This window comes from Prionailurus bengalensis, chromosome E4 (assembly GCF_016509475.1).
Source record: "Prionailurus bengalensis isolate Pbe53 chromosome E4, Fcat_Pben_1.1_paternal_pri, whole genome shotgun sequence".
Taxonomy (NCBI): Eukaryota; Metazoa; Chordata; class Mammalia; order Carnivora; family Felidae; genus Prionailurus; species Prionailurus bengalensis.
The window spans coordinates 59823707-59843562 of NC_057360.1; the positions used below are offsets into that span (position 1 = coordinate 59823707).

The window sequence follows — 19856 nt, forward strand, 5'->3', positions numbered from 1 at the left end:
TAGTCAAATATCAGTTGACTTATATGAGTGGGTTTATTTCTCAGCTCTCAGTTCTGTTCCCCCAGCCTGTTGATCTGTTTTTATGCCAGTACAATATTGTTTTATTATAGTTCTGTAATGTAGTTTGAAATCAGGATGTGTGATACCTCCTGCTTTGTTCTTTCTCAAGATTGCTTTATCTACTCAGGGTCTTTTGTGGTTCCATATGAATTTTAGGATCATATTGCCGTTGGAATTTTGATAGATATTGTATTGAATCTGTAAATGGCTTTGTGTAGTATAGACATTTTAACAATATTAACTCTTCCAATCAATGAACACAGATATATTTTCATTTATTTGTCTTTTTCACCTTATTTCTTAAAAAATTTTTTGATGTTTATTTTTGAGAGAGAGGGAGCACAAGTAGGAGAGGGGGCAGAGAGAGAGGGACAGAGGATCCAAAGCAGGTTCCACACTGACAGCAGAGAGCCCAATGTGGGGCTCAAACTCACAAACCGTGAGATCATGACTAAGCTGAAGTCTGGCTGCTCAACTGACTGAGCCATCATCAATTTATTTCATCAGTGTCTTAGAGTTTTCACTGTACTCCTTGGTTATGTATATTCCTAAGTATTTTGTTTTTGATGCTATTGTAAGTAGGATTGTTTTCTTTGTTTCTTTATGATATAGCTCATTGTTAGTGAATAGAAATGCATAGAATTATGATTTTTGTGTCCTGAAACTTGTCTGAATTTGTTTACTGGTTCTAAAAGGCTTTGTTTGTTTGTTTGTTTGTTTTTGTTACAATTTCAGGTTGAAAATAACAGAATAAAATGACTATATCTGATTAATTTATTGGGTTTGTATGTTAGTGATAAGAGGGGATAGACAGCTTATATGTGTTCTGTCCCTTCTTCTCGCGGTCTGACTCTCCAGTAGGACAGTCTCAGCAGCGTACCTGAACAGCATATTGTGTGCAGCATGGAACCAGAAAATATTGGGGCAATTGCATTTAATATTTCTTCTGAGAGAATGGGAGTATCTCCTGAAAAAATTATTACTTTTGTTTTGCTTTTGTGAGCTAGGAGAGTGACAGTGATTACTTCAAGCAGATCTTTAAATACTTTTGTCATATATAAGTAAAATCAGTTCATGATTGAGCCGTTTCCTGTGTAAATATGTACTGGGAAGGCAATTGGCAGTAGTAAGTGGACGGTCGTGTATATAGAAGATGTCAGATTCATTCTATTCTGTATTTACAGGACAGTTGTGTAAGAAGCTCTTTAGAAGCACTGTAGTTGATCTGGATATTTAGGGATTTTTTTCTCCCCCAAAGACAAAGATGGTATTACTACTTCTCTTTTCCCTCTCCCTCCATAGAAACATTCTAAATCCCAAGTGTTTTTCTAAGAGGGCATTTTCTAGCCGCTTTAATTGGAATTAAAGACTATCTGCATAATTTAGCTATGTTTTAAAGTATCACTATCCTTAATCACGTTAATTTTTATCATTTTTTTTTTTTTAAATTTTTTTTTCAACGTTTATTTATTTTGGGGACAGAGAGAGACAGAGCATGAATGGGGGAGGGGCAGAGAGAGAGGGAGACACAGAATCGGAAGCAGGCTCCAGGCTCCGAGCCATCAGCCCAGAGCCTGACGCGGGGCTCAAACTCACGGACCGCGAGATCGTGACCTGGCTGAAGTCGGACGCTTAACCGACTGCGCCACCCAGGCGCCCCCTAATTTTTATCATTTTAATTATTGACCGATTATACAACTTATTCATAGAAAAGTATAAAAGAAACTCAACATAAATACTGATATGTATCTTTTTAGAACTGTTTTCTAAGCTTTTCTCTTTCAGAAACATTTTTCTTTTCTATTTTAGAAAAAGTAAAAAGAAAACTTTCAAACACTAACAGTATGTTAAAAGTTATGTCTAAATATTGTGTATGCATCTTAAGCATCTACTTTTTTCATTCACCACTATATAGTCCGTGAATTTCTATTTAGAAATATTTAGCCTGTTTAATGTGTGTCTTGGGAATCTCTGAGTCTTGTAAAGAGGGTTCTTAAAGTCTCCTTGGTGCCACGGTTCAGAACAGCGATTCTCAAAGTCTGGTCTGGGGCTCCCTGGACCTCCTTGAGACTCTGAGGAGGTCCTTGAGATGAAAATTACCACCATCATAATTGTAAGATGTCCCCCCCCCCTTTTTTATTCTTATTCTCTTATTAGTGTGCGGTGGAATTTCCCAGAGGCTTCAAGGTTTCATGGTATAACCCTGCAACAGCCTGTATACTGAAGCAGCTATGCGAATTCAGCAGTGTTCTGTTAAACCAAACAGTAAAGATAGTTGCCAAAAGAAAAAAAAAAAAAAGAGCCTTTCTTCTCACTAGATTCTTTTTTGTTTTGTAAAAGATATTTTTCATAAAAAATATTTGTGTTAACATAATGAATTTCTCACTACCTTTTAAATGATTTAATACATATTTTAACATTTCTCAGTTTTAATTTATAAAGCAGTAAATATGGATAGATATAACCTTTAAACAATGTAGGGTTCTCAAATAAATTTTCAGAACGTTAAAGGGTTCTGATGCTGAAACAATTAAGAATCATTAGTTTAGAAAAAGATTGATGGGAAAAAATGTAGGTCTTTCCCTACATCCTTGTTCAGTACGTCTCTTTTTAGAATATCACTCTTTGTTTTTTAGAGATCAAGGGACTTAGAGTTCTATTTCTGTCTCATATTCTTCCCTGGAACTAAGAAGCTTGTCAGTCTTCTAAAAATAACAATTCCTTGTTTTTTCCTTTTTAGATTTGATGGTAGAGTGGTGGCAAAGCTCCCTTTCACCCCCCTTTCCTACATCCAAGGACTGTCTCATCGAAACCTGCTTGGGGATGACACCACGGACTGTTCCTTCATCTTTCTGTATATTCTCTGTACCATGTCAATTCGACAGGTGAGTGACCGTATCCACTATTAAATATACGTATCCTTCCTTGCTCTCACACCCTAAGTTCGCTTTTGCTTCTTTAATACCGACAATGTTTCAGAACCCCAGTGGATCCTCTAAAGCTGTTTTAAATGTGTGTCTAGTTACTGATCCTTGGGGATGGGTGGTGGTAGCCATAAAGTGAAACATGGTTTCCATATCCCATGTTTAGAGCTCTTAGGTTCCTTTTTCACTCCAGTCATCTAAAGATACAAAAATAAAGAGCGGGTTTGGTCTTCTCAGTGTCGTTTCTTCCTTATTACATACCACTGCCTTCTGGCACTTCAGGAACACAAACAAATGTAGCAATTTGGTGATTTTTAGAATGTTCACAGTTGAGATACTCAAGTCTGTGTTAGAGAATTTACATTTGGTCACCAGGATTGTAAGACATTCATAGTAAAAAAGGGTAAGAGCCAAGAGAGAAGTATGGATAGTTGGGGGAACCCGGACAGAGACAGGACATTTGAATAGTTGGGGAAGATTCAGGCAGAAAGGTTTAGAGAATGAAGTGGCTTTTGAGATAGGACTTTAAAAAGCAAGAAGAGTCATGATCTCATGGTTCGTGAGTTTGAGCTCTGCATCAGGCTCTGTGCCGACAGCACGGTCAGTACAGAGCCTGCTTGGGATTCTCTCTCTCCCTCTCTCTCTCTGCCCCTCCCCTGCTCACTCACTTTCTCTCTTTCTCTCTCAAAATAAATAAATATACTTAAAAAAAATTTTTTTTAAAGTGAGAAGAGTCCCTAGCTCAAACATTTTATATTTCAGTTTATATATTCGGTTTATAAATAAATAAAATATTTATTTATTTACTCATTTTGAGAAGGAGAGAGCAAGCAGGGGAGGGGCAGAGAGAGAGGGAGAGAGAGAACCAAGCAGGCTCCACACTGTCAGTGGACAGCCCCATACCGGGCTCCCTCTTACAACCATGAGATCATGACCTGAGCCAAAAGCAAGAGTCAGATGCTTAACGAGCTGAGCCACCCGGGGTCCCTATGTTTCAGTTTTTGAAATACTACCATTCAGCAAGCATTTCAGTGGGGAGATTGGCGCATGAGAATTCTTCTGAATACTGTCAGTGGCAGCAGATTTTTTGGTTGACCTGGCATGTGAGAATAAGTAGGAAATGGAATAATAGTTTGAAGCTTACAAAGGTCTTCGTGGTCTTACTGCTTAATGCTTTCCCCACCTCCTCTCTCATCCAACCCTCCAGCCATTCTCACTTGCCTGACAATTTCCGTGTCCCGCTCACCCACATTTGCTTTTTGTGAACGCTCTTCGCTCTCTCTGGCTGCCTCCCCCCTCGTCCTTTTGCAGATTAAATGCAACCGGGTCTCAAGTCTTCCTGGCATCATTTCTGACATTTACTACTTTCTGAAGGATAGATTCGAGAAGGCCCTGATGAGGTGAAGGAAAGTCAGAAGCCTATCTGAATTGTCTAGCAAAACATCATCATATTCTGAACTACTACGGTGATGAGAGGGATGGAAGGGAGGGGCAGGTTGGGACCTACGTGGAGGGAAAGCAGCAGAACTGAGTGAGGGAGAAAGGAGAAACTCAGGTGAGCCCCAGGTATGGCTTTGGTGACCAAATGTAGACTGGTCTCACGAAGAGGGTGGGAATTGAGGAAAGAAGAGCAGGTTGGTTAGAAGATGAGCGGTTTGAGGTGTTTATGGGGCAACTAAGTGGGCATGTCTGGCAAAAGTTGTACACTTGTGTGGCTGCGGTGGGGTGTAGGCTACGTGTCTTGAAAATGTCTCTTCAGTGAAGCGTTTTGTTTGGCTTAACCAAAGGTGAAAGCCAAGCCAGTGACAACACAGATCTCTTTTGTTGGTTTAGCAGAGGTCCATTGCGTTCCAGAATATTGTTCTTAAATGTGATTATTTAAATCTGAAACTCTTAAATTGGAGCTGTGTCCAAATAGTAATAAAACACAATGATGTATACATTCCACTTTAAGCAACAAAGAGCAGTTCTGCTTTAATTACATTCAGATGTTAATGCTTTATGTGTGACAACTCAAAATAGTCACTTAAAAAAAAAGTTTTTAAATGTTTATTTTTGAGAGAGAGAGAGAGAGAGAGAGCGCACAAGCAGGGGAGGAATGGGGGTGGGGGTGGGGTTGGGGAGGACACAGAATCCAAAGCAGGCTCCAGGCTCTGAGCTGTCAGTGCAGAGCCTGATGTGGGGCTCGAACTCACGAGCTGTGAGATCATGACCGGAGCCAAAGTTGGACACTTAACCAACTGAGCCACCCAAGCACCCTGACAACATTTTAGATGGGACATTTGCACTGCTACCTGGCCATTGCTCCCCAGAATCACCGTCTGAAACTGTAGAGTTTTAAAACTGAAATAAATGTTAAGAATGATGGGGCATCCGGTGGCAGTCAGTCTGACTGCCACTCAGGTCATGATCTCATGGTTCGTGAGGTCAAGCCCCACGTCGGGCTCTGCGCTGACAGTTCAGAGCCTGGAGCCTGCTTCGGATTCTGTGTCTCCCTCTCTGCCCCTCCCCTGCTCACGCTTGCGCTCTCTCTCTCTCTCAAAAATAAATAAAACATTTTAAAAAAATGATGGTTGAGGATGTTCACCTCAAGCTGGTATTTAAACTCCTTTCAGATATTTCAGAAAGTCTGGTGAGGTGTTTGTTTAGCAGTTAATTTTATCAGGAATGCAGTGCTTATTTACCATGGTGGTCAGCGGTTTTTTTCTGTTAAGGTCTGGATAGTAAATATTTTTGTGTTTAATATACTCTGTCATAATTGCTCAGCTCTGCCATTATAGTAGGAAAACAATCATAGACAGTATGTAAATGAATGAGAGTGGCTGTGTTCCAACAAAACTTTGTTTACAAAAACCGGCAAGGGGCCAGGGACAGTCTGCTAATCCCTGAAGGTTCAGACAGAGACTTGCAGCTGCTCAACTCTGCCATTAGACTCTGAAAGCGCCATAGACAATGTGTAGACGAACATGACTGCGTTCCAGTAAGCCTTTGTTTATAAAAACAGGCAGTGGACCAACACGATATATCTTAACTCCTGAGGACTATAGTGCACAACATGTGCTACAAAGTTAAAATAGAATAGTAGATCCTAGACAGGTACAGCTTAATAAAATAATTGTTTATTGAGTACAGAGAAATGGAGGAAAGGGGCAGTGAAACACACACACACACACACACACACACACACACACACACACACACAAATAATCAATGTGTTTTGAGCCAGGGAGGATACATACTCATTTTTTTTTTTTTTTTTACTTGCCAGTTCTGTGCACTGATACTAATAAGAGAAAAGTATACAAGAGCTATAGTACTGCATAGCTAACATAACAGTGTTGTATTTGAAAGATTTATTTCTTTTGGTATACGGTTATCTTCCCCAAGACGAATGGCGAGTTCTAACTTGTTGCGTCCTGACTGCTGGTCATCTTGGGCAAATAATTTAATTACCCAATTTTATACAAGGTATTCTAATATATTCAAAATCTTAGAAAAATCACCCAAATGACCTGCTTTTATAATTTTTACTTCACTGGCTGCAAATGGTTTCTGTACCTGTTCCTTACTGATTATTAGCGTATATACTGGAGGATTGGGAACTTACATCGAGTCTAACATACCTTAGCATTTGAAGTGTTATTATGGAATATATGCCTCTTTTTTCTTTAATTACAATGTTTGTTAGCTTGCTATTTCTATGTTTTGTTTTGTTTTTTTGTTTCCTTTATAGGATCTTAGGTTACCTGATAATAGACTATATACAGATGCCTATGAAATGAGCAGCCATAAAATAAGAGGCTTTCAGAAATTCAACTTATAGACGTACTGTCATTTCCCCAGCGAGGCCGTTCTTAGGCACGGAAGTAGGCCACTTGATTTCAGATACACCCGTGGCGTAAAGTAGTTTTAAGAGAACGTAATGAATTGGGTTTTTTTGCTTGCCTGTTTTGGGATGTGAAGTGGAGTACGTGATGGGGAAACTAATATAGAATGATTCAAGCTTCCATGATGATTGCTTATATTCTGCCTTATAGGAGTTTTTGTTTGGTCTATTTGTTATTTTTATCTATTTTCTTCTTTCCTTTCCAACTGTTCCAAGGTAGTAAGTTCTCAATTGTCTGCATATATCTTAAAGTACCTATTTATGCTACATAGTATACATCTGAAAAGTATATGTTAAACAAACAGTAGGTGCTACACAGAAATATAAACTTGTAAATTTGGCAAGTTGGGGTTACACCATTTTTTACTCCCAAGAGCAAGGTAGGAAAATGCGTTTCTGCCAGCCTCACCAGCAGAAATTGCTTTTGAGTTTTTATCAGTCTGATGGATAAGAATTGCCTCCCCGTAGTTTTAACTTGCATTTTGGATTGAGCATCTCTGTTTGTCTAAGGCTGTTCATATATTCTTTCCTTTCCATGGTGGCGACAGACCGTGTATGCCTTTCGCCTATTTCTCTGACAGGTTGTTGGTCTTTTTCTGAATTTTAGCTCTTAACTTTGGGACATCCGCCCTCTCTGTGTGCTCTAAGTTGCACATAACTTTTCCAACTTGTCGTTTGTGTTCCGGTTTTACTTATAGTGGTTTTTGCCACACAAAATTTTATTTGCTCGCTGGATTTTAGTTTTTCCTTTTAGATCAGATTTGTCTGTCTTTTGTGGCTTTTGGATTTTGAGTTATGGTTAGAAAGTTCTTCTCCACTCTAAAGTTACCAGGAAATTCATCCTCCTTTTCTGTTGGTGCTTTTTTGGTTTCAAGTTTTGCATTTAAATGATGAGCCAGCCCATCTGGAGTTCATAGTTACCTTCTTCTTTCTTTGCGCTCTTCTACTTGGCCAGCTATTATGTGACTTTGAAGAAGGAGAACGCAAAAGCATGGATTCATTTGAGATCACAGTTTGCCTACTTCTTTTTTTTCCGAGACTAAGAAGCCAGAGAGCCAAAAGAATGCAGTGAGGTGAACGATTGGACTTGAATATAAGTCCCGGCCAGCAGCCTAGTAGTGTTTTCTCTAGAGCTCTCGAAATCCGTCTTTGAAATTGGAAAGTCGGTTCAGTCCCAGTGACAAGTGTGTGAGTGGAGACGCTTCTCCTTCCTTCACACCTTGTTTAGATAAGAGGTCTTCTGAAATGTGCCAGTGCCCTGGGGCCGGCTAAGCAGCAGTGATCTGAACCCTTAGAGGAGAAGAATGTGGAGGAGTAGGCCAGACGTCTCTGTCATGCCTACTGAGTGTCAGGGCTTTCAACTTGTCAGGGCGACTGCCTGTGGCAGCAGTGGAGTCTTGCAGGATTCTCAAGCCAGTCCTCTCTGAGGTCCAGACACTGCTCTCTGGTTTCCTATGTTCACTAATTCCAGTGCTGTTAATCTTTCTTATTGATTGTGTTAAAATAGACGTAACACGGAGTTCACTATTTAGCTATTTTCAGCTGTGCAGTTCTGTGACATGAAGCACATTTACGTTGCTCTACAAGCATCTCCATTACCCCCGATCCCTGGCACCCACCATTCTGCCTTCTCTCTCCCTCTGAATGTGACTACTCGTGTTTGTGGGTTTGATCTCGTGTAAGTAGACTCCTACGATGGTGGTTCTTTTGTGACTAGCATGTTCTCAAGTGTATCCACACTGGAGCGTGGGTCGGCACTTCCTTTTCGAAGGCCAAGTAATATTTTGTTGTATGTGTGAACCACGTTTTGTGTGTCCGCTCACCTGTCAGTTGGGCTGCTCCCACCGTTTTGCTGTTGGAACGCTGCTGTGAACACGGTGTGTGGATGTCTGTTTGAGTTTCTCTTTTTACGTCTTTTGGGCTATAATCCCAGAAGTAGAATCGCTGGGTCATAAGGCAATTTGACGTTTAACTTTTTTGTGGAATCGCCAGCTGGTGTTCACAGCTACTGCATCATTTTACCCAGTGCTGGTAATCTTAAGGCTTCAATTCACTACCAACTTGAGACCATTCATTAAAAGATTCAAGTAATGTTTCATGTTTTTGTTTCAGTGAGTGAAACCACAATTTCATTCACTCAAGGTCAATTTTATGCTTAACATGTAAAAACAATGTGTGTTTTATGCAAGTTTCCTCCAGCAGCACTTATGGCCTTGCTGGTTTTAACAGGGAAGTCTTCTTACAATAGTAAACTAGAATATAGCATCTAGGAGAATGGGAAACACTTCTGTTATTAGTGCCTTTAAAGTGTCAACAGTTTAATTGCTGAAGTGATTAGATACATTTACCATGGGTTTTCCTGCATTTATGTTTTTAAAGTCTTTTAGTTGTGAAAGATTATGACTACATTTACATTTGTCAGCTAATAACATCTCTACAGTGTTAACCAGAATCCACTTTACTAAATGTGAGTGATGGTATAATTCAAACAACCAGCTCTGTTCCCTTCATGACAGTGTGCACTCCTTTTTATAATGGAGGTATAATATAATATAAGGCTGAATCACAGGTGTCTATCTGCTTCAGTCATGTTCCCCCCATCCTTGAGAGATTATTATCACATTAGTAACAATTCCTTGGTAGATTCTGTTTGTTCATTTATTCATTCAACAAAATGGAGCATGGATATGTATCAGGATCCACGCTGGGTGCTCAGTATACACTTTGAAACAAAATTAACGTATAATTATGGTCCTTGCTGTCATGGAACTTCTGTTTCTTTTGAAATTAAAAGGTTAATTTTTCCAACTATAGCTTCACTTAAAAAAAATCATTATCAAATATGGAGGTGTAAAAGTACATTTAAAATTATTTTTTTCTTTTTTATCAATGTTTATCTCAGAGAGGGAGAGAGAGAGAGAGTGAGTGAGTGGGGTGGTTGCGGGGGGGGGGGCACAGAAAGAGGGAGACAGAGGATCCAAAGCAGGCTCTGCGCTGACAGCAGAGAACCTGACATGGGGCTCGAACTCACAAACCATGGGATCATGACCTGAGCTGAAGTCGGCCGCTTGACCAGCTGAGCCACCCAGGTGCCCCTAAAATTAATTCCATTATACTAGTCATTCAGAGTAGAAGCAGATTGAACAATGATTGAACTTTGAACCTAAACTAACACAATTTTATGATGTATTGCTAGTTCACATAAATATTTGTGGATCTGGTTTTCATCCGTTACTTATTTTTTCCCATAGTAGGATGTTATTAGTTAATTAAATGATTCACCATTGACTTAAGAGCTTTCAAGGAAAAGTGGAAGTAATACTATACTGATAATGTAATAGATTTTAAGACACATTCCTACTTGAGAAACTTTGAAATGATGGGGAGAGAGGAGGAAGACAACGTAAGGTTGAGGAGATACAGGGTTTGGAAGTAAAGCACCAGGTTTTGAGTCTTGCTGACACTCAACTAGCCGAGTGTCCTCGGGAAAGTCCTAGAACCTCTCTGAGTCTTTCCACAAAGGGGAAATGGGGGCGATTGTGCCATCTCACCATGTTATGATGATCACAAGACAATAATATACAGTGTTAGCAGTTCTTAGGGTGACATTTAAAAAAAAATAAGTACCCCCTCCTTTGGGGTATTTTTTTTTCCTTTGGGGTATTTTTTAAACTTAGTATTTGTTTCGCGGCCCAGATAGGACAAAGTTGCTCTTTAAAGATTGAAACAGGGTGGTATGTCATTAACTGAAAATAAATCTAATTAATTTTTCTCATTTTATCTTTCCCCCTTTTTAACATTCCTTAACATTTAGCGATTAGTGCTTAGCTGCCTTGACCTTCACACCGCAGCTGTTTGCTTTGTGTGAGTTTGTAGCAGCGGAAATGGTAGGTCTGCCAGCTCCCATCGCAGGTGTTAAGTTAGTCCAGGGTGGTGATGGAATTCAAGAATAGGAGGAAATTTCCTTAATGGCTTTTTAAATTTTCTTGTTAGTATGAGTCAGTAATAGATGACATAAATAGTGATCTCCTCTATTAAAAAAAGTGCTCTAGGGGCGCCTGGGTGGCGCAGTCGGTTAAGCGTCCGACTTCAGCCAGGTCACGATCTCGCGGTCCGTGAGTTTGAGCCCCGCATCGGGCTCTGGGCTGACGGCTCAGAGCCTGGAGCCTGTTTCCGATTCTGTGTCTCCCTCTCTCTCTGCCCCTCCCCCGTTCATGCTCTGTCTCTCTCTGTCCCAAAAATAAATAAACGTTGAAAAAAAAAAATTTTTTTAAAAGTGCTCTAAATCAATAAAAACTCAAGCAACTTTACCTGGTAAACAGCTAAGGGGAAAGTGGTCGATTCTTACGAATTTATGTGACTATAAAACCTGTGAATAGAATTCCCTTTCTTTGAAAGCAAAAAGGATTAGTTGTTCTGAGGAAGAATGGAAGAAGGAGTTTTATCTTTTTTCTTTTGTCACCCATATCTTAATATATTACTTTATATATGTGCGACTGTCATCTGGAAAAGTATCGGTGAGAATTTGTCATGGTCTCTTTGAACAGCTGTGTGCTCAGGAGAGAGATAAAAATAAGCATATTTTATTTTTTTTCACCCTTGGCTTTCCTGGGGCAAAGAATTTTGATATGCCTTGTGAATGTATAAAAACAGGTTCTAATTATGTCTTGTCAGTATATCTTAAAGTCATCAAAATGAGAAGACCAGATGCCTGCCATGTCCTGTACCACATCATTAACATATGTCACTTCAGGACTTGGAGCTCAATTCATTAATGTCAGTATAGCTCATCTACAAGCAGGGTATTTTCATTTTTAGCACTTAAAATCAGAGAATGCATGAGGTTTAGAAAATGATAGCTTAGCTAGTACGTGAGAAGAACAGATTATTCAGGCATTATCTTACTCTGATCTCTGCGAATTGTTTCAGTGCAGGAGTTCAAGGCTTTATTTAGAATATCGCCTGTCTTGCTGAAGATTGACTCAAGTCTTTATGCTATGCCAGGAATTCTGTGATGCTGAGAATACAGGGTAAAAAGCAGTGGTCTCTACCCTTGTGAAACTCATACTCTCTGTGGAGAGAGAGATCCATAAGTAATAGAGTATGATTGATGCCCTTTGTCTGTGTGTTCACGTGCAAAATGGTATCGGAGGGAAGACCATGCTATGGAAGCCAAATGGCTAAGGGACGAAAGTAAGAGTTTATACAGAGGGGCCATTTTGTTGTATCTTGAAGGACGAGTAGGGGCTTTCCAGTCTTAACAGCGTTCTTGGCACCGGAAGTAGTGTGAGGAACAGCACGGAGGCTTGAACGTGTACAGTGAATACAAGCGAGTGCAGAATTGTTGGTGGGGTGTAACAGGAGAAGAAGCGTGCCCCTGCTTACTACCTGTACCTCACAGTACAGCATCGAGTGATTCCTTTGTTTTTCTGGGGTTTGTCTTTTGTTTTGTTTTGTTTTGTTTTGTTTTGCTTTTTTTTTTTTTTATCGTGTTTACAGTGCAAGTCTCCTGGCAACAAATTCTCTTAATCTTCGTTTATCTGAAAATACTTTTATCTATATTCTTGAAGGATATTTTCACTGGATATGGAATTCTGGGTTGACTAGGGGTTTTGTTTGCTTTAATCCTTTCAGCTTTTTAAAATGCCCTTCCCCTGTCTTCTGGCCTCCATTGTTTCTGATGAAAAGTCCTTCCTATCTTTTTTTCCCTGTAGGTAATGTGTCATTTTTCTCTGGCTGCTTTTAGATTTTTTTTTTTTTTTATGTTTGGTTTTTCAGCAGTTTGATTGGATGTGCCTACGGTATTAATTCTTTTTTTCTTGATCGTGCTACAGTTGTTTTTCCTGCCCGTTCCGTCCCTCTTCTTCTGTGATTCCAGTGTCTTATATGTTTGTCTGTTTTTTCAGTATTGTCTAAGAGGACACTGAGGCTCTGTTCAATTTTTAAAAATCTTTTCCTCTCTGTTCTTTAAGCAGGATAATTTCTCTTCATTTGTCTTCAAGTTTACTGATCCTCTGTCATCCCTAATCTGAATTAACCTTAAATCCATACAATGATTTTTAATTTTTTTTTTTTTAATTTTTAAATTTATTTTGATAGAGAGACAGCATGAGCGGGGAAGGGGTAGACAGAGAGGGTGAGAGGGCGAATCCCAAGCAGGCTGTGCACTGCCAGCACAGAGCCCGATGCAGGGCTCAAACCCACAAAACTGTGAGACCATAACCTGAGCCGAAACCGAGAGTCGGATGCTTAACTGACTAAGCCACCCCAGGTGCCCCCCCATACAATGGTTTTTAAATTTTGATACAATATTTTTTTAGTTCCACAATATCCATTTGGTTCTTTTTTTGTGATCCTTTTTCCCTGCTGAGATTTCCTATTTGTTCACTTACTATTAGCGTATTTTATGCTTGTAGGCATAGTTATTTAGTTACTTTAAAATAAAAACCTTATCTACTAATTTCAACATTTGGATAATCTGAAGGTTGGACTCTGTCGCCTGCTCTCTTAAGTATGGGCTAAGTTTCTCGTTTGTTGGTATATTTAATTATCTTGGATTGTATCTTAGACATTGTTCTGATAGATTGTATAGACTCTGGATTCTATGATTCTTTGAAAGAGTGGCGAGTCTTTTAGTTAAGCAGGCAATTAACTTGGCATTCACACTCTGAACTCTCCTCTGTGGTCGGCTGTACCTGAGATCTCTGCTATGTTAGTCTCATCTGGGCTGCTTGAAGGCTGTCTAGTGCACGCATAGTTTAAGAGATGTGGGCAGAGTTTCAGTGTAGTTTTGAACTCCTCTGTTAGCTGTTTTCCAGGATCCTCTCACTATTATCATTAGCTACTATGGTTGCACTAATCCCTGTCTTTTGGTTTTTCAAATGAGTAAGGCTTCAGTTTAATTCTGAGTCTTAGATACCCCACCCAGTGCCAGCTGCATCCTCCTATCCGTTATAAGATTAGAAATACATACATACATACATCCGTTTATACATCTGTAACATACAAACATACATCTTGTCTTCCAGCACTAAACTAAAATTCAGAGCATTCTCCTTGACTGCTCCTCAAATAAAGGGCTAAACAAGAGATCTAGGAAAGTGTTCATTGGAAGGATGGTTATAAGAGAGAGAGATTAGGATTGTCACTTGATTGTCTGACGTACCTCCACCCCCTCAAAAAAAAAAAAAAAAAAAAAGACCTTTATCACCAGCAAGGCCTTTAGACAACTTAGGACAGAAAATATTCATTCAGTATTACAAAGGAAGTGACATCACTATAGTGCAGGTTTGATGTGCTCATGTTTCTTTCAGAATTTCGATTTCCACTTTGCAAGAAATGTGTGCAAATCTGCATTATAATTTGTTACAACATAGTCACGTTCTAGAATGCTAGAGCGACAGGGGACTTGGGCTCCTTGAAGGTGCTTGGTGAAAAAGCTTGAAAGTTCCAGCAGGAGGCTTCAGGTCCCTTCAGTATTTTATCTGTTTTCTGTAGTGGGTTTCTTTCATGAGATTTTGTTTAAAGAAAGGATTAAAGGGTTGAAAATGATTGATCTGGCCGTCCCGCTTCTTTCAAGGGCGGGGGGCAGCTGAGATCTGGAAAGGTGAGAAGACACTGCCTGTTGTTTTTTGCCTGGGTTGCCAGTACTGGAACTCAGGTCTTCTGACTGCTGACCCAACAGTGTATTTCAGGTACCCCAGTGTACTGTTATTTTCTTCAGTAAATATTTCATCTTTACATCCTTTCTCCCAAACAGCTTATTGAAGCATATTTCTTTATTTTAAGAGACAACAGGGAGGGGTGGAGAGAGAGAATCCCAAGCAGGCTCTGCAATGACAGTATAGAGTCTGATTGGGGGCTTGAACTCACAAACCCATGAGATTGTGACCCGAGCTGAAATCAAGAGTCAGATGCTTAACTTAACCACTTAACCGACTGAGCCACCTTAACCACTGAGCCACCCAGGTGCCCCCCAAACAGTTTACTTAGATGTAATGTGAAAACTGGGGGGCTGCTGGGTTGGGCCGTTTGATGTGATTGGATTTTCACACCGCTTTGTGGATATAGTAAAGAATATGTTACGGGAACTTGATGAGAGATTATCATCAATCGGAAGTGAAGGCTGTTTGCTTGATGCCAGAGAAACTAACAAAGAATAAACTAAGGATTGCCATGGCTGAGTTATTTTAGCTAAATGGCTAAGAGATAACATTTAGCTGAATGTCTTTATGGCTAGTGACCTGGGTCTTCCCAAAATATCCAGTTAGCAACCAACAACTTCCTTTTCTTGATCACCGGCTCTTACCCTTTACAAAGAGGAAGGAACGCAAATCCTGTAATGGTATTTTTCTGGGTTTCCTGCCAATAAAAGGCATGGTTATGGGAAAACGTTTTTCCTTTGTTTTTCCCTTCTGACATACACTCCTCAGTTGTTACCCTATTTATGACACAGGACTGGACAGAAATTCAAAATCGTTTTATATTTTTCTGTAAGCTTACCAAATCGTATTATATTTTGCATGTGTGTTGTGTTCTTCCATATCATCTTCATAATATATTAAAACTTTTGTCTTTTAGCAAAGTGAGTATTTCTAAACTAGTCTTACGAATTCAGAAGGGCCGAAAAATAGGCGAATTAAGAGATGTAGGAAAGGGGCGCCCAGCTGCTCAGTCAGTAGAGCGTCCGACTCTTGATCTCGGGGTCGTGAGTTCAAGCCCCACTTAAAAAAAAAAAAAAGAAAGAAAAGGAAAAAAAGGAGATTAGAGGAAAGCAGGTCGAGTCAGGATGAGGTTGTTGAAAGATATAAAGGAGATAATACAGGGAAAACTATCTGCTGCACAGGGTCGCACTCAGTAAGCATTTGCTGGGTCACGGCCTGGCAGTCGAATTATTCTTCATCTGCATGTGAGGATAATAAGCCCACCTCACCGCCTGGTTGGGGGATTGAATGAGAACAATGCCTGGCACTGTGAGACAGAGCTGCAGAAATACTTGTCTTTATTTTAGGTTATCCTGTTAGCAATGTTTCAGAAAGTTGGGAGACAAGCAATGAGAAAGGGGTATAAACTATTGTTATGTGTCCATGTATTTTTATAGTCTTTACATGCATTTTTTTATAGACTATTTTTTAGAGCAGTTTTAGGTTCACAGCAAAACTGAATGGAAGGTGCAGGGACTTCCCATGTAGTCCCTGTCCCCACATATGTTCAGTCTCCCCCACTGTCACCCCCTAGCACCAGACTGGTACATTCGTTCCAGTCAGTGAACCTACAGCAACACTTCATTATCACCCAAAGTCCGTGATTTACATCGGGCCTCACTCTTGGTGTATACATTCTATGGGTTTGAATTTATGTACTTTAAAAAAAAATTTTTTTTAATGTTTATTCTGAGAGAGAGAGAGAGAGAGAGAGAGAGAGAGAGCGAGAGCGAGCAAGCATGAGCAGGGAAAGGGCAGAGACACAGAATTCGAAGCAGGCTCCAGGCTCTGAGCTGTCAGCACAAAACCCAATGCGGGGCTCGAACTCACGAACTGTGGTATCCTGACCTGAGCTGAAGTCACATGCCTAGCCGACTGAGCCACCCAGGCCCTCCAAATGTGTGTGTGTGTGTGTGTGTGTGTGTGTGTGTGTGTGTGTGTGTTTAAGTTTATTTGCTTATTTTGATAGAGAGCAGGGGAAGGCAGATAGGGAGAGAGAATCCCAAGCAGGCTCTGCGAGCCCAACATGGGGCTTGATCTCATGAGCAGTGAGATCGTGACCTGAGCTGAAATCAACAGTCAGATGCTTAACCAACTGAGCCACCCAGGCGCCCCCTATTTGTAAACTTTAAAGTGCAAAAGAGTGTTGGATGTTATTACTATGGTGGAGAGAATGGTGACCTCTACTCTTTTTCTTAGGTCATTTGTCGTAAGACCATCACTTAGTTCCTACATGTGTTTTCAAGGAAAAGACTTCATGGGTCAGGAGACAGAGAAATTTTTATCTAAGAAAAACCATGATAAGACCTGGGCTCATTTGTGAGACTATAGGAATTTGAACACGTTATTTAGAAGTTCACTAAAGGAGGGGTGCCTGGGTGGCTCAGTGGGTTAAGCTTCTGACTTCAACTCAGGTCATGATCTCGTGGTTCGTGGGTTCGAGCCCCACATCGGGCTCTGTGCTGACAGCTCAGAGCCTAGAGCCTGCTTTGGGTTCTGTATCCCCCTCTCTCTCTACCCCTCCCTTGATCATGCTCTCTCTTTCTCTCTCTCTCAAAAATAAATAGACATTAAAATTTTTAAAAAAATTTTCACTAAAGGATAAGATTGCATTCAGTAAATACAGAGCATTTACATTAAAATACAAATACTTGAGTAATGTAACATTGATAAACCTAATTTAGTGTTCCCAAAGGAAGCCTGTGACAAGAGCCACAAGGAGAACAAAGTATAGAGCTTCCATGAACTTCAGCCTTGGCTACTAAAGTGCCTCCGTTCTAACATTCTTGTTGCTGTTTGAGCTCTTCCCCATCTAGAGCAGTGGACTTATATCCAATAGTCATTTATATGTTTTTATTTCATAAATGAGACGGTCAACAGTCTACGCTTCAAAATATTTCCTATTTTCCTGTCAGTTGTCTTCTGTAAATTATAGTTAACCTGTAATTTAAAGGGCATCAGGCACGCCTGGGTGGCTCCGTCGATTAAGCGTCCAACTCTCGATTTTGGCTCAGGTCATGATCTCACGGTTCATGGGTATCCTCATGGTGCTTATGGACAGTAGGTCCTCGATAACTATTGAGTGAATGGATATACACATGCTAACCTGCCTTCCCATGGGGTGGCGCTTGTTCCGAAGTCGGGAACTGTTAGTATAGGATGTACTGGATGTACTGTGTAAGAGAATCCACCCGATTAAGAATCAAGACACATGGGGCGCCTGGGTGGCGCAGTCGGTTAAGCGTCCGACTTCAGCCAGGTCACGATCTTGCGGTCCGGGAGTTCGAGCCCCGCGTCAGGCTCTGGGCTGATGGCTCAGAGCCTGGAGCCTGTTTCCGATTCTGTGTCTCCCTCTCTCTCTCTGCCCCTCCCCCGTTCATGCTCTGTCTCTCTCTGTCCCAAAAATAAATAAACGTTGAAAAAAAAAAATTTAAAAAAAAAAAAAAAAAAAAAAAAAAAAGAATCAAGACACATGAGTTTTAATTCTAACTCTGCTCTTCATTTACCTTCGTAACTTTGGACAAACAATCATACCTTTTTAAGTTTTCATTGGAGTTCCTCAAATACAAAATGAGACCAAGCAAGAAAACGTAGATGATCTTTAAGGTTTTTCTGTCTTAGAAATGCTGTGTGACATCTTAACACCTGACCTTTACTGAAGCTCTCCACACTCATAAACCCTCTCACTTCCCTCTTTGAAGCATAGCATGTAATCCCCACATCACACTCCCCCCTCGTGGTTGTTCTCTAGTACGCCCACGCCTGTCTGCTTCTACCAGGTGAGTCATTGCTTTTTCAAGAGCCTGTATTTATCCCAAAACAGTTTATGCTGGTTTTACTTGTCGCTGTATTTATGTAATTTAATTTAATGTTATAGTACCTTATAAAATGAGTATAAAAATAGTTATTTTTATGAGAACTAGTTTAATGAAGGTGAATTAAAAAAACTGTTGAATTTGGGGCGCCTGCGTGGCTCAGTTGGTTAGACGACCGACTTCGGCTCAGGTCATGATCTCACGGTTTGTGGGTTCGAGCCCCGCATCGGGCTCTGTGCTGACAGCTCAGAGCCTGGAGCCTGCTTCACGTTCAGTGTGTGCCCCACTCTGCCCCTCCCTTGCTCACGCTTGTATCTCTCTGTCTCTCAACAATAAATAAACATTAAAAAAATTTTTTTTAAAAAGCCGTTGAATTAGATGCAATGGGACACGTGGAAAAGATGAAGGGAGGTGCTGGAAATCTAGGAGGACTCTGGACTCAGATTGCTTTGCAGGAACCTAAGTGCCCTTATCACTTTAATAAAACTGAAATTTAACATCTCAGTTCCAGCTTTAGACGGTGCAGTAATGACTAACTCCAGCTGATGATTCGTATTCAAAGAAAAGGCCTTGCTACAAGAAACAGCTAATGAATATGTTTTATATGGTTCATGTTGAAAGAGAGATTATCTCTTTTAATGATTCTTCACTTGAAAAAATCCACTCTTTGGCCGTAGACCAAGGTCCCATTAGGCGGCAGTACTTTAATTGTTGTATGAACTCCCATCATGTCGTAGGCCTTTTTAAAAATAACACAGTAATAATTGTCCTCTTTTAGGTCATAATGGTACTTTTAATTTACGTGGCCTCTCTTCATACGTGATCCATGTAAAATACTCTTCTCTACATCTCATATTCAAACCCAGTTTTAATTCTGTTTTCTTCACAGAACATCCAGAAGATTCTTGGCCTTGCCCCTTCACGAGCTGCCACCAAGCAGGCAGGTGGATTTCTGGGTCCTCCGCCTCCTTCTGGGAAGTTCTCTTGAAATCAAGAAGAGCCCTATAATTCCTGTCATTCTTTTTAAATATTCAAATTAGACTGCAACTATTTTGTAGCAAGAGCCATCGACAGACTTAGCACTTGGGCCACTTTCTGATTCTGAGTTATTTCTAGACTTTTTGGATATGATTCTAAAGAGAATGGCACCCACCAAACATGATAGTACTTTCAGTCACAGATAAATTAAAAAAAAAAAAAGTTTGTTGATTAGATAAGTTCAGGTGATGTCTACGTAATAAGAAACAAATAGCATCTTTCTTTTTGGCTTACACCAATGCGTTCCGTGGAACCGACTCTCAAGTCTGTGCTGTGTGCCGTATACCATGGAAGTTGGCTCCCCGGAGCATTTAGCGATCTGGAAGGAGAAGTTAGTTTGTATTACTCTTCATTGGAACTATTTGTTGTGCGTTTTTTCCCAAGCCAAATATATGACCTAAGATCAATAAAGAGGCCAAAATGTTAGCTA

The 19856-nt window shown here is 40.2% G+C and overlaps 1 protein-coding gene across 1 annotated transcript in view; it reads left to right on the forward strand.

Moving 5' to 3' along the window:
* The window catches only part of TMCO1 (transmembrane and coiled-coil domains 1), a 39962-nt gene extending 20106 nt beyond the window's left edge, over window positions 1–19856 (forward strand). The window contains exons 6-7 of the mRNA XM_043567824.1: window positions 2801–2945; window positions 19278–19856. Coding sequence (XP_043423759.1) covers window positions 2801–2945; window positions 19278–19376 — 244 coding nt within the window. The 3' untranslated portion in view covers window positions 19377–19856. The remainder of the gene's footprint in view (window positions 1–2800; window positions 2946–19277) is intronic.